The sequence below is a fragment of the Rhododendron vialii genome, chromosome 8a (genome assembly GCF_030253575.1).
Source record: "Rhododendron vialii isolate Sample 1 chromosome 8a, ASM3025357v1".
NCBI lineage: Eukaryota > Viridiplantae > Streptophyta > Magnoliopsida > Ericales > Ericaceae > Rhododendron > Rhododendron vialii.
The window spans coordinates 3,723,776-3,737,449 of NC_080564.1; the positions used below are offsets into that span (position 1 = coordinate 3,723,776).

At 39.1% G+C, this 13,674-nt stretch overlaps 1 protein-coding gene across 1 annotated transcript; it reads left to right on the plus strand.

Moving 5' to 3' along the window:
* The first annotated feature begins 391 nt into the window (after positions 1-391).
* Positions 392-13,087, plus strand: LOC131336315 (zinc finger CCCH domain-containing protein 44-like). Its single transcript, XM_058372103.1, has 10 exons — positions 392-1,005; positions 1,590-1,669; positions 4,878-5,065; positions 6,750-7,665; positions 7,755-7,882; positions 8,897-8,956; positions 9,060-9,110; positions 9,329-9,399; positions 10,518-10,672; positions 10,788-13,087. Exons 1-10 carry the CDS (start codon positions 689-691, stop codon positions 13,085-13,087), a joined length of 4,266 nt encoding a protein of 1,421 aa, XP_058228086.1. The 5' UTR covers positions 392-688.
* The last annotated feature ends 587 nt before the right edge of the window (positions 13,088-13,674 follow it).

Here is a 13,674-nt window from a genome sequence, read left to right on the forward strand (position 1 = left end):
GTTCCTAAACAACTTTTAAATCTACCAACAGATAATGAAACATGATATAAGCTTCGGCACCACTTTGGTCACGAGGAATCTGCAACATAGCAAACGCAACAAGCAGACTCGTCTTGGATATTGAATTATGTGATCGTTATTCTGATCATCAAGCACATTAAAACTTTGCTTTGAACCGAACAGGTTGATGCCTCTAGGGCATGCACCTGTAATGCATTGGAAAGTAACAAATCAGGCAAGGTAGAGGTAATAATTCATGGTTCCAATCGAACTCATGGATATATTTCTAACTCGGGGAGAGAGAGGAGAGAAAATAATTCCGAAGATAATTCCGAGGAATAAGAGGATATACTATATAGCAAGGAAAACGGGACGAAATATATTTTGCCACGTGACTGACTCCCGCAACTCCGAATCACGTGCTGAGCCTTTGACGTTCCCGTTGCGGAGAGCGATCGAGTTAGCGTCGCCGAAAGTCACAGCTCACCACCAGTGTGATCTCACCCCACTTGGACACTCGCACACGCTCTATCTCTCCTATCTGTCTCTCTCTCTCTCTCTCTAGTTTCGTCTCCCACCCCCACAAAACTGACACCAGTCAGTCCCTCTCCATGACCCCACGGTCAAAACAACAATCAGCGCAGGAAACCTAGGGTTTTTTTCCCGTAGTCTCCGACTTCGATTCCTCATGGACGGAGCTGATTCGTCGGGCTCGGGCCTTCACAATCCTCGCGCCGAGTCCGACAGCAGAAGCTCCGACCCGATTGCGGCGGCCGTGGAGCTTTTCGGGCTCTCGAACGCCAACAGTGCCCACCCGATGCACGGTCCCCAGCTCATCGGAGTGACGGCGACGGTGACCGAGATTGGCGGCGGGAAGCGGAAGCGAGGTCGGCCGCCGAAGGGTCAGTCGAAGCAAACGCCGTTGAAGAAACGGAAGGAAGACGAGGAAGAAGACGTTTGTTTTATCTGCTTCGATGGTGGGAGCCTCGTGCTCTGCGATCGCAAGTGAGCTGTTTTGTGCATTTTAGTTTCTTTTTCTCTCTCTTTTGATTTTCCTTTCATGCAACATTCGTGTCTGTCAGTACGTTTTAGCTAGCACATTTTAGATAGGGCTGATAAACGAACCGCGATACTCGAGTTTGAGTATGTGCTCGTTGTTAAAACTCGCTCAAGATCGATTTTTTACCAGAACAAACCAAGCTTGAACAAGGTGCTACTCGGCTTGTTAGGCTTATTATGTTAAGAAATTCAAGCCTACTTAAGATTTGCTCCATTGAGTTTGTGCTCATTGTTAAAACTCGTTCAAGATCGGTTTTTTACACTAAGAAACCAAGCTTGAATGTTTTTTGAAGCTCGCTAAGCTTTCAAACCAAGCTCGAACAAGCAACTACTCGGCTTGTTAGGCTTATCAGTTCTGATGTATAAGAAATTCAAACCTACTCGAGATTCGTTCGATTTAAGCTCGCTCGGCTCGTAAGCTTGGAAGTGGAATCTACTATGGTTTCTGCTTCCAAAAGCAACAAAGTAGTTTAGAAATGATAGTGGAACAGTACGTATAATTTGCTCATGCTTTGGTTGTTAATTGGTAGGGGTTGCCCCAAGGCATACCATCCAGCTTGCATAAAGCGGGACGAGGCATTCTTCCGATCCAAGGCGAAATGGAATTGCGGTATGTTAACTCAGATGAATAACGGTGAATTGCATTTAATGTATGTTGGCCTTTGGTTTGAACTTGTTTTATTTCCTTGCATGCATGATATAAACTGACATTGCCATGCTAGTTGATGGGGTTATAATGATAAGGGGAAAGGCCTATTTCCCCTATTGTTCAGTCTTATGAAGGCCAGAGAAAAGATTAAACTATATTAAAAAAGAATACCTGAAAGAAATGTAGAGGTCTGGTTGATTTTGTCTGCCCATTCTTTGTTCCCAGTACGTCGTATGGGCAGGATTAAGCCTTTAGTTCCAATGTTTGCATGGAGGTTTAGTTAGTGAAAAATGGAATCGTCAATCTGAATCTGGGAACAAATGTTCCAGAGACATATGTGGAAAGTTTAAAGGAAATCATCTAAACTTAAGTGATTGTGAGTTGCATGAACAAGATTGGGTCATCGGACAAATTTGACAATTAGTTGCAAATTATTATTGGGACAAGTTACACTGCCAAGTGGCCACCGTAAGGTTTTATCCAAAAAGGAAACCTGTTCTAGAAATTACCTTGACATTCGTTACTAGATTTTGTCAGTTGGCAACACCAACAGAGGCTATTACGATTTAGCCCCCTACTTAGTTTTTTTTTTGAGAAGTACCCCTACTTAGTTCAAAACAGACATCTATACAAAAGGAACGCCTCAAGACCATCTGAAACAGCTGTCACTAGCTGCTCCCAATCAACGCTACCCATTGCCATCTCTCTCTTTCTGTCTCTCCAACGAATGCCTCATCTCCACCTCATCCTATATACCAACCCATCTCTCTCCCCACTAAATTTAATTGGCAATAGTTGCCTCTGGTTATGTGGCAACAGAACTCTGCAATTAAAGGGGAGGAGATAAGGAGAGAGGAGAAGGTGATGCCGAAGTTCTGGATGGGGATAGATGGTGTACCGGATGTGAGAACTGTGGCTGATATGAAGATGAGAGAGACAACGTTAGATAACAATGTTCGTAGATAACTTTGAGAAATCATTTGCTTATCACATTCCGCAAAATATGTTAATCCGCTAGAGTAATTAAATGCGTTATTGCACCTGTTTTGTAGTGAGTAAGCTAGTTTTATTGTCATAACCAGTGTTTTCTAAAAAAATTCTAAATCCTCCTTGATGATGCTGTCCATTAGAATTAGTGCTAAGTAGCGGCCGCTAGATTTGGAAGGCGAGGTTCTTGTGTGATCATGAACTCCATGGTATCAAATCATGATAGATGGGAGGGATTTGTTACTTGTCTTGTTTTTATATTTGGGTATCAACACCCTTTAAGGTGGTTCCATAATCCATTGTTCATGATTCTGAGGGATTGGAAACCTGGTTGTCTCTTACTCTTACATAAGCTTTTTGCATCTTATAAATTATTCTTCTTCTTCTTGGTGGACTGCTTGTCTTTGTTGATCTTCTTTGTCCTTTTCTTCTTTCGTTGTTTTTTTAGTACTTCCTCTGTTCCAAATTGCTGGTCTTTTACAGGAATTCCAACTTTTTAAGGAGACATGCAATAAATGTAGTCACACTCATAGAGATATATTGATTCCCAACAATGCCCTTATATTTCAACTTTTGAATGAAATCATTGTTATTGGTAAAGGGACTATTTTGGAAGATGGAAAACATTTTGTTTTGACTTTTCAAAGAGGACTAACAATTTGGAACATCCCAAAATAGTAGTATAAGGGACGAGCAATTTGGAATGGAGTCAGTACAAATATATTGTTAATTAAAGTAAGTTCAACTTTCTAAAGTTATGATTCCACAAAATATGGGTGCTCTCCCAAATTTGACCCTTTTTAGTTCACTTTTCAAGGGCATAGTGGGTATTTAGGGAAAATATTAGTCCTTTGATTTGCACAAGAAGGTAGAAAATGATGGAAAAAAAAAAAAAAAAAAAACTCCTTGTGTGTTTAATTAGAAAGAGAATAAGAGAAGATGCAAGAAACTAAAGAATCATGTGCAACCCATCCATGCATATGCAGTTCCTCTTTTTTTTTTCCTTGCAAAATAACACAAGGAAATTTGAACAATCTCATAAAATGAGCTATCTAAAAATTGAATTTCCAATTATAGTAGTTATCTAAAAATTGAATTTCAAATTTATCCTTATCAATTATAGTAATTTTGAATTTTCCTATAGAAGTTTCATTATAACCAAACACATGCATGAAAACAACTTTTTCTCTTCTTTCACTTTACTTGCCTTCTTTTTCAGTTTCTGTTATGTCTTTCTTCCTAATCAAACAAACCCTAAGTGACGGTTACTTGCAGGAGAGAGGGATCTGTTAGCATGTTCGGTAGGGGCAATAATTGATATCCCGTATATTAACAATGAGTCTACCCTCATTAATTGAAATAATCTGACAGACCATTAAAGAAGTCCATGCATCTTAGGGGTTTAGTCGGGAGAGCCAAAAGCAGTTTTGGGTCAAAATTTAACTTGTTTTAAAACTTTAAGCTTTTGATACATGTATTCAAAGCACGTAGAGTGCGTCTATGTTTGAGCTAATTGCCCAAAACGTGTTTTAAATAAAACCAAGAAAGGTTGCTTTTCCTCCAAAAAACCCAGCAACTCAAAGAAAGTGGACTTGATATTGTTAAATAGCTGTTGCTGGTGTTAAAGAAGTGGTTTCGACCTGGTCCAGTTTGCCGATGTATCCAAACAGCCGTTAAAGCTCCAAAATATGTTTTTGCTAGGTTAAGTATTTGTACTTTTGTTTTTGCTAGACTATTCATGATTAATTGTCTAAACATAGTTAGTTGTCTTGTTGACAAGCTTTATGTGGTCCATTTCCTTGAATGCAGTACTGTCTACCTGTTAATATTTACTTTCCTTTTGTGTTTTATATCGGTTGGGTTGACTTTCTGTTAAAGATGTCAGTTGTTTTCGTCTATATGCATTGTCACTTCTTTTTGTCCTTGTTGGACTTGAATTTATAAATTTGGTGATTTCCTTATACATTTTATGTTTAATGTACAAAATAGTGATTCCTCATCTAGCGTTATATTCATGTTTTGTTGGTGCTTCGCTGATCTGGCATCTGATCAAATTCATATCTGCCGTGGTCATTGCTAGGCTTTATCAGTTACTTTCTCTTACTTGGATCTACATCATTAATATGACTTCTAATTATGTTGTTGGACAATTATCGAGATATCTACTGGTGTTGCATTTCAGGTTGGCATATATGTAGTAGTTGTCAGAAGGCTGCCCATTACATGTGCTACACTTGCACATATTCCTTGTGCAAGGCATGCGCTAAATATGCTGACTATGTGTGTGTACGAGGGAACAAAGGCTTCTGCACAACATGCATGAAAACTATCATGCTGATTGAAAATAATGGCCAAGGGAACAAGGAAATGGTAGGCATATTACTTATCCCTATCTGCCCTAACTTTTCATGTAATTGCTCCTGCAAATTATTGGGTCTTTCTCTTTTTTCCTATATTCTCTCTTAGCTCCAATTTTCTGAACTTGGTCGGTCAAGTTTAGCATCGAGTCTTTGACACAGTATAGTTTCCAAAATCAAACTTAAGTGTGTGGTCAACTTTCTCAATGGTCTTCTTGTGTTGTGATTTGAAGGACCTCACGTTGAGTGGGATCTACATAACAAGTTATAGTGAACATATTTTTGGGAAGTAGATTGTTTTGATGGATTTATTTATACTACTAACTCTCACTAGATTTTCTGATATTCCAGTGATCTTAGCATGATTTAGCAAAATGTTTGGAAATTTTCCTTTCTTTGGGTTCTTGTGCCTTTTGATCTTCTGGTTTGGCTGGATAGCTCGAGCATTGATGATGAATCTGTGTTTAACAAATTGGTAGAAAAGGCTTTAGGGTTGTTGGCCTAATTTTGCCTCCTCAGTTTCTCCCTGCTGTCCATTGTAACTCATTCTGACAATTTATTTGGGAATGTACACTCTGACAGTAAATGTAGCTCCAGTTACAGAATCTTACTTGTCACTTTTCTAGTTTTGTTGCTCTTCGAAAATCGAAGTACATAATAACTACTCCATCGGTCCCAAAGTTTTAGTCCACTTCCCAAAAGGCATGTAATTTTTGGATTAAAAAAATATTTCCGTGTATAATTTTTAAAATTTCTTTGCACTAAATTAAAGATCTCCAGTAATTCTTTTAGATTGGTTCAAAAAAAATTCATAACTTAACACAAAAGTACATTATCATTTTATACGAAATTGTGCGATTTCTCTTATGGACTAAAATTTTGGGATGGGGAGAGTATATACAATAACCTTATTTGGTAGCTTAAAAGCTCCCAGGTAAGATTGAGGGAAGGGTCATATCAAATGAAGCACCAGAATTCCTGGCAATAAAAATTACCTGCTCGTGGTAGCACCTGATTTGAGCCCTTTCTTATTTAGCCTGACCAGTTCAGTTCTGGTCCATTTCTCTTAGGGATTTTCGTCCCGCTTATGGTTGTCGAAATGCATCTGATGCTCTGCTGAGACCTGAACCTCTTTTTTAGACAAACTGTTTGATCCATCTTGTAAGGTTGTTAAGCTTCATTGATGGCGTAATACAGCTGCTGAAAGTGTTGGCCAGCTGATGTAACCCTAGGTATGCTCACAAGCAACAGTTGAAGTATTTAAGAAGGAACCAACTAGTTATTGTAAAATAAAATGACCTGAGAACAGCTAATAGTGGTCTATGAAAAATATTTGATTTTGAGCATTTAGTGTGTCAGGAGAAAAAGGGAATTGATTTTCACACTCCCTTTTTTGATATCAACACTCCTTTTTTGTTTTGTTTTTTTGTTTTTTAGTGTTGAAAATGTATGTATTTTTTTTTTTTCTGAAAGACAAAAAAGGGGAGTGCGGATATAAAAAAGGGGAGTGTGAAAATCAATTCCCAAGAAGAACTGAGAAGGAAAACAGGAAGAAGGGGTAAAAGAACAAATGAATGGATGATACTTGAAGTTGCAATAAGCAATGTTCAACTCAAATTATTGTCTTCCTGATTTATTTTTATTGGCAGCTTTGGACTCTTTTAGGTGATCTATAATCTTGTGTGTAACTTGGGCAGGTTCAAGTAGATTTTGATGACAAGAGTAGCTGGGAGTATCTTTTCAAGGTATACTGGGTTCTCTTGAAGGAGAAGCTGTCTTTAACTTTAGATGAGCTTACTCAAGCTCAAAATCCTTGGAAAGCAGCTGGTACTGTGGCCTATAAGGCGAAATCTTTGGATGTGCATTATGGTGGTAATGAGGGCAAAGTTGCTATTCCAAGCATTACTTCTAGACTCCTGGAGGCAAATAACTGTGATAGGCCAAAAGAACAGCTAAACTTACCTAAAAAAGGTGGCTCTCCCAGCACGGACAGGTCAATTAGTGACAATAACAGCATTTCTATGGAAACCAAAGAGTGGGCATCTAAAGAACTCTTGGAGTTTGTTGCACACATGAGGAATGGCGATACATCTTTCCTATCTCAGTTTGATGTCCAGACGCTTTTGCTAGACTATATAAAGATAAACAATCTTCGTGATCACGGTCAGCAAAGTCAAATCATTTGTGATTTGAGGCTTAGAAACCTGTTTGGGAGACCACTTGTGGGTCATGTTGAAATGTTAAAGCTTCTTGAATTTCACTGTCTTACGAAAGAGGACTCAAGGAAAGATGTAATTCAAGACAATACTGTTCATGATGTTTTGAGCCAGGTTGAGGGTGATGGAAACAATGATAACCTATTCATGATGGGTAAGCATAAGAAACATAAAACTCGTGGAAAGGGCGACGAGAGAGGACCACAAATAAATCTTGATGAGTATGCTGCAATTGATGTTCACAACATTAAGTTGATCTATTTGCGGCGTGATTTGATGGAAAGTCTACTTGTTGATAATGGAAAGTTCCATGATAAGGTTGTTGGGTCGTTTGTGCGAATAAGAATTTCTAGTGGTGATCCAAATATAGATATGTACAGGCTTGTCGAAGTTGTAGGTATGCAAACACAGCCTATTTTAACGGTCCGAACCACATTGTAAATACATATCATCAGATGCTTCAAAGTGTTGATATTTAAATTTCAGGTACTTGTAAGGTGGCAGTCCCGTATAAAATTGGTGACAAGACAACAGATTTCAAGCTTGCGATATTAAATTTGGACAAGAAAGAGAACATATCAATTGATGCTATTTCCAATCAAGAGTTCTCTGAGGTGATTCAGCGATTCAGCATCCTGCTTTGATCTCATATTCCATATTCACCAAATTTACGTTGCTAGATTCTCAATGATCGATTATATATGAAAAAATCTCTATGGTTTGATAACACATGAAGAACAATCCTTTTTGATTGGTTATATGCAGACTTTCATGTCATTGGTCTAATTATTAGGGAAAGGCCGAACAGCTGTGATGATTGTCATTACCTTAATAGCTTCAATCTAAACTAGAGGAGCATTTACTGGTGATGAAGGCCCCACACTGCAGGGCTTTAATTGTGGACAACTACTAATTTGAGGCTTTTGAGCTATGATTAGCAATGGACTCCAATATATTGCTAAAGTGACATGATACTTTCATTTCCATCACTGTGATTTTGCGAGTTAAACAATTATACCGGTTGTATGACGTTTTTGGTCGTGGGCGGCTTTTCTCCCAAACTTTGTTGCTTAGATCACTGCTCGTGTTGAAACCGATCTATCTAATAATCCTACTAGTATATTTTTTAACTTTTGCATATTTGTTTCCGTTTTGTCCTATGTCTGCTCTATTTAGTGTAAGCATGAATTTGGTTGTATTGGAGCCTCATATATTCTAGGGATGCTGACGGGGTTGGATTTGTCTTGTAAAAGTTTTAATTGGCAATTTTTTTTTTATTTGCAACCATCTGGAAGCACTTCTCACTTCATCTATCTAAACATGGTGTTGAAGTCCAACAACTACTTCATCCATGTAATCCATAGTTACCATGTCAATCATCACCAGAAATACTTAGCTTTAGAATTTTTACATCTTAGTGCGGACAGGATTTATTACGCATCACCAGTCATGGTTTTCCCAGTATGAGTTGATCTCGAGGGCTATGATGTCATCACCTTTTTTTTTTTGGGCTATTCTAGAATCTAGACTATCAAGTGTGGCTATTTGGACAGTTGTCAAACTACATGGATTTTTGCATTGGCATCCACGTACTTTTTTCCTTTGTCCTGACACTGTTCTTTTCCCAGGATGAATGCCAAAGATTACGTCAAACTATAAAATGTGGGCTTGTTGCAGGGTTGACAGTAGTAAGTGTGCATCTTAATTTTAGTTCTAGTTACTCATCCATATTGTTTTTTCATTTACATTTTTTTTAACAGTTTTGATAAGGAGATCCATGCATGGTTGTAGGGTAAGGTGCGGGAGAGAGCTATGGCACTTCAGGAAGTGAAACTCAATGATGTAAGTTTTCGTGATTTCTGATTGCAAAGAATATTCACGTCACACCATGGTTTGCCTTTTTGAACTTTAATTTTTCCGATCCGTTGTTGTTTACGGAATTTATGATCTCATCTGGCATCTTGATTAATGTCAATTGAGATCCGGATTTCTGAAGTTGTTTTGTTCTTTGGATGATGCCTTGTTTTTTCCTTCTCTTTTCGCTCATTCCATTTTTGTAGCGGCTGGAAACGGAGATATTGCAGCTCAATAATCTTCGGGATCAAGCAAGTGAAAAGGGGCATAACAAAGAATATCCTTTCTTCATGGACTGTGATTTTTAACTTTCTCATTCACTATGATATTGTAGTATCCTACATCCCAATGGGTAGATTACTATACGAAATTAGATGATCATGTTAATCGTATTAAACTCTTTGTTTCAGTTGTGATAACATGGCAATTGGAATAGCCAGAATAATACTGAAAAAAGAAAAGGGACATTGTCCCTTTCTGAAAAGGAGAACATATAGGAAGTTTGGGAATCACTAATTGGTCTGTTTGACTTGAATCAATTAAGATATCGCCACTTTATGAACTTGGAGGTTATTCTGGCTTTCCTAATTCTATGCTATTTAAGCAATTTCTTGATATGTATGCAAGGAGACTCAAACTTGAGTCTCTTTACGGGGGAAATGCAACCTAAGCCCCCCAGGATGTACTTAGGGGGCTTATTTATGTATGGTAACCCCAGAAAACTGGGTAAAGAAAAGAAAGCTTGGCTTTCTGATGCAACTTGTATGTAAGATCATTTTTGTTAGGAAATGCAGATTCTGAAAGAGGACATCAGGGGTTGATTGATTTGAAATTGAATATAAGTATGTAATGGAGTCGAGTTATGGGTTCTGTATAGTTGGTTCAAGTTACTCGGTATGAGTTCTCTTTAAGTAGTTTCCATCTCACTAATGTTAAGTATGCCGGAAATGCATATAAATCTGCTACAATCAAGGATTTAGGGAAGTTTTCGAGAGGGCTACAATCAAGGATTTAGGGAAGTTTTCGAGAGGATAAAATTCAGATTATAATTCTACTCTAGTTTTTCGATTCTTTATTTGCTGGAGTTTCTGTTTGCAGCCAAAGATTGTGGATTCGAGCAATTGCATGCTGAAACTGAAGATTCCTGAACAAAATTAGATTTTTGTAACCTTGGCCCCTGCTTTCAAGGTGGCTACGCTGCGATGCTTTCTTTATTTATCATCGTACTGTCAAACAGGGGATCAGATTAAATATGTGTTCTAATGCTAAAAATAGTCTACAAGCTTAGCAATTCTTACCATTCCGTCCTCTATATTTCCTATCTACTTTTGTTCTCTCTTTTTTTGGACAAGGATAAGTAAATTTTCCTATATTGGTATTCCCTGACAAATTCACGCTTAGAGACTGTGTAGAGAAACTAGAGCTTCTGAAGACACCCGAGGAATATCAGCGCAGGCTACATGAGATACCTGATGTACATGCGGATCCAAATATGGATCCTAATTGTCACTCTGATGAAGATCCTGCTGTAGATAGCAACCATATACAAGGTCTCTTGCATTGCCTGGTGGATATGAAACTTTCCCTTTTCCAATCAGCGCTTTCAATTTCTTCCTCTTCCATATATGTCTACCTCTCAGTTACTTTTGCTGGTGATATATGCAGATGAGCATGCAAAACCAAGATATTCTGGATTAAGTAGAAATGAAAGGGATCCAAATCTGAACTCTTCTCTGAATGATGATGTTTCATATCATTCTGGCAGTAGAAGCATGTCGTCTCCATTTTACTTGGACAAAGGAGCTTCTAGCAGGGATATAGAAAGAAAGAACAAATCCTTGGTTAATGAGGGAAAAGATGCATGCGGATCAAATATCTATGAGAAACCAGGAAACCGGGTTGATTCATCTGGTTCAGTCGTTGGCGGTTGGAATAATCAAATTGGATCTTTTTCTGGGGTTGGATCAGAAGCTTCAGTTGCATCTCTCTCTACTGGCAGCGCACCAGTTGCTTACGATAGCGAAATAGACAAACTGTGGCACTACCGAGACCCAAATGGAAGTATACAAGGACCGTTTTGTATGTTGCAGCTGCGTAAATGGAGAACCACTGGATACTTCCCACCTGATATGAGGATATGGAGTTTAAATGATGAGGAAGGCCACTCTTTTCTCTTGATGGATGTATTGGATGGACATTTAAGTAAATCGACGTCAATGGGATATGCATCTTTACCAACGCAGGAAGTTATTAAAGGTTCCTCCGATGGTGGATTACGCAACTGTGATGGTGGTCAGTGGAGTGGCAGTATGAATGAAGCAGTAGCCCAGTCTAAAGCTAGCAGGGTATACATGAATGATATTCAGACCGGAAGTTCTAACTCTGAGCACCCCCAAGTGCATTGTCCAGCACCTTCAGTTGTATTTATAGAGCAGGCCCATGAACCTTCTCTGCATCAAGCAAGCGGTGATGAGGTACAAATGTCTTTGAATCGTGTAAATGGGATTCCACATGGAAACACTGTGCATCAGACTACTGGTGGACAGATTCATGAGAACCAATCCTCTAGTCTGACTGTAAACTATTCTTCAAACAACTGGGATTCCAACTCTGGTTTTGCTTCTGTTGTGAATTCAACTGACATGGTAGAGAAAATATTCGGAATTGATATCAATCTGCCTAGTCCACCGCGAAAGACTAGCAATGGGGACTCCAACGGTCCTTCTACCCAAAATCAGCAGTCGGTGCCGTCAAATGGTTTTGTTCAAGATTTAAATATACCAAATCTGCCAAGTTCCACATCCAAGCCGATTGATGGGGATGAGAAAGCTGACTCTACTATCCATAATGTGCCAAGTCCCCAAACAAAGCCAGCTGACAAGGATGAGAATGCTAAGGCCATTGACAACAAACAGTTTGTCTCCACAGATTTCGAGGTGCAACTTCCTGAAGTATCTCATAAATGGGGTGGATATTCCTCTACTCACACAAAACCTTCTTTTGAGGAATGGAATTCGGGTTTCCTGTCTTCAATTAAATCACCTCAAGTGGGCAACGATCGTGCTGCTATTTCTACTTCTAAGTGCGATGAACTTGCTACTCCTTCCCCACCCCATCCTTCATGCAGTTGGCTGGCAAGTGTCACTGAGCCCATCGAGATTAGCACTTTGGCTGAGGAATCAGTCTCCGATTTGTTGGCTGAAGTTGATGCAATGGAGTCTCAAGGCGGTGGTGATCTCGCTTCCCCTACTTCGGTGAATGGCGGTGAGGACTTGTTTCATGATTCTAAAATCGATTGTTTTACTTCCCATATGTCGTTGGTCCCTCCACTTGTGAAAAATGTCGGTTTGGCCTCCACGGAGGAGATAAATTTACCACCACCACCACAACTTACTCCGACTGTTGAACGAATTCGAGCACCATCTCAGGGTGGTGTCCTTGATCCTGTAAAGAGGTCTAGTAAGAAATCCTCTACCAGCTCTAAAGTGGAGGTAGAAACTAAGCTAACTGAACCATCCACCATCGGTCGGGATATGGTTGATGGAAAACATATGGAAACTGGTGTTGGCCGAGCGTTGACTCAAGGGAATTCAAATAGGGGAATAGGACACGCTCAAGGGACACCTCGGGGAAGTTCAAACCCGAACCGGAGCGCTTCGTCTGGATTTACAGGGCGGGACTCACATTCTAAATATGGTGGTGAGCGATTAGTGAGCCCAAGAGACCGGGCTTTCCAAAGCCCAAGAGACCAGAGCCCAAGAGACCGCGATTCAGGATTTAGCAGGGGTAGGCCTTCGGGGAATAGTAGGCAGTCATCGTTTGGTGGCAGTAGTGGTGGTGTTGGTGGTGGTAGCAGCGGCGGTGGTTACTCCAGGCCACAGCCTAAAGGGCCGCGAGTTTGTAAATTTTTTGAAAGTGGGTATTGCAAGAAGGGAGCAGCTTGTAATTATTTGCATCAGCGATGATGGTTGTTCCCCAGATGCTGGGTCATTCATCTAGTTGTTGGAAAATGTTTTGAGAAGCAGCCTCATATTTCTGCTGTTGTAATGTGTAGTAACTTCATATTTTCATTTCATTTAGGAAGCGAAACTACAGTTATTTTTGTTTTAATGGGTGGATTAAAACTACATAGTTGGGTTATGTACCCAAAGGTTCTTCTAATCTCATATATTTTATAAGAGAGTCATTTCTTTTCTTTTTTTCTTTTTTATCGTAGAGAAATTTCGTATGATTGCGTTGGAAAATCTGTTTTTTTTGACAACATTTTTGTAGAAACCTGGTTAGTTGAAAGCTTTCGAGACTCGTTCCTTCAGTGGTTTTTTGAGGAAGAATATAGTAAAAGATGTTATTTTGAGTTTCTACAAAAAAGAAAATCTGCTATAAAATGATGCATAGTCTGACAGTTCTTTTTTTTTTCTTTTACGACTTTCAATTAGCAGTGTTATACAAATCTAATTCTAGGAATTTCGGACGTACCAAAAAAAAGTTAAAAATCTAATTCTTGAAATTCCACAAGGCATGTTACCAAATTAATGTAGCCAAAATGGCGTTG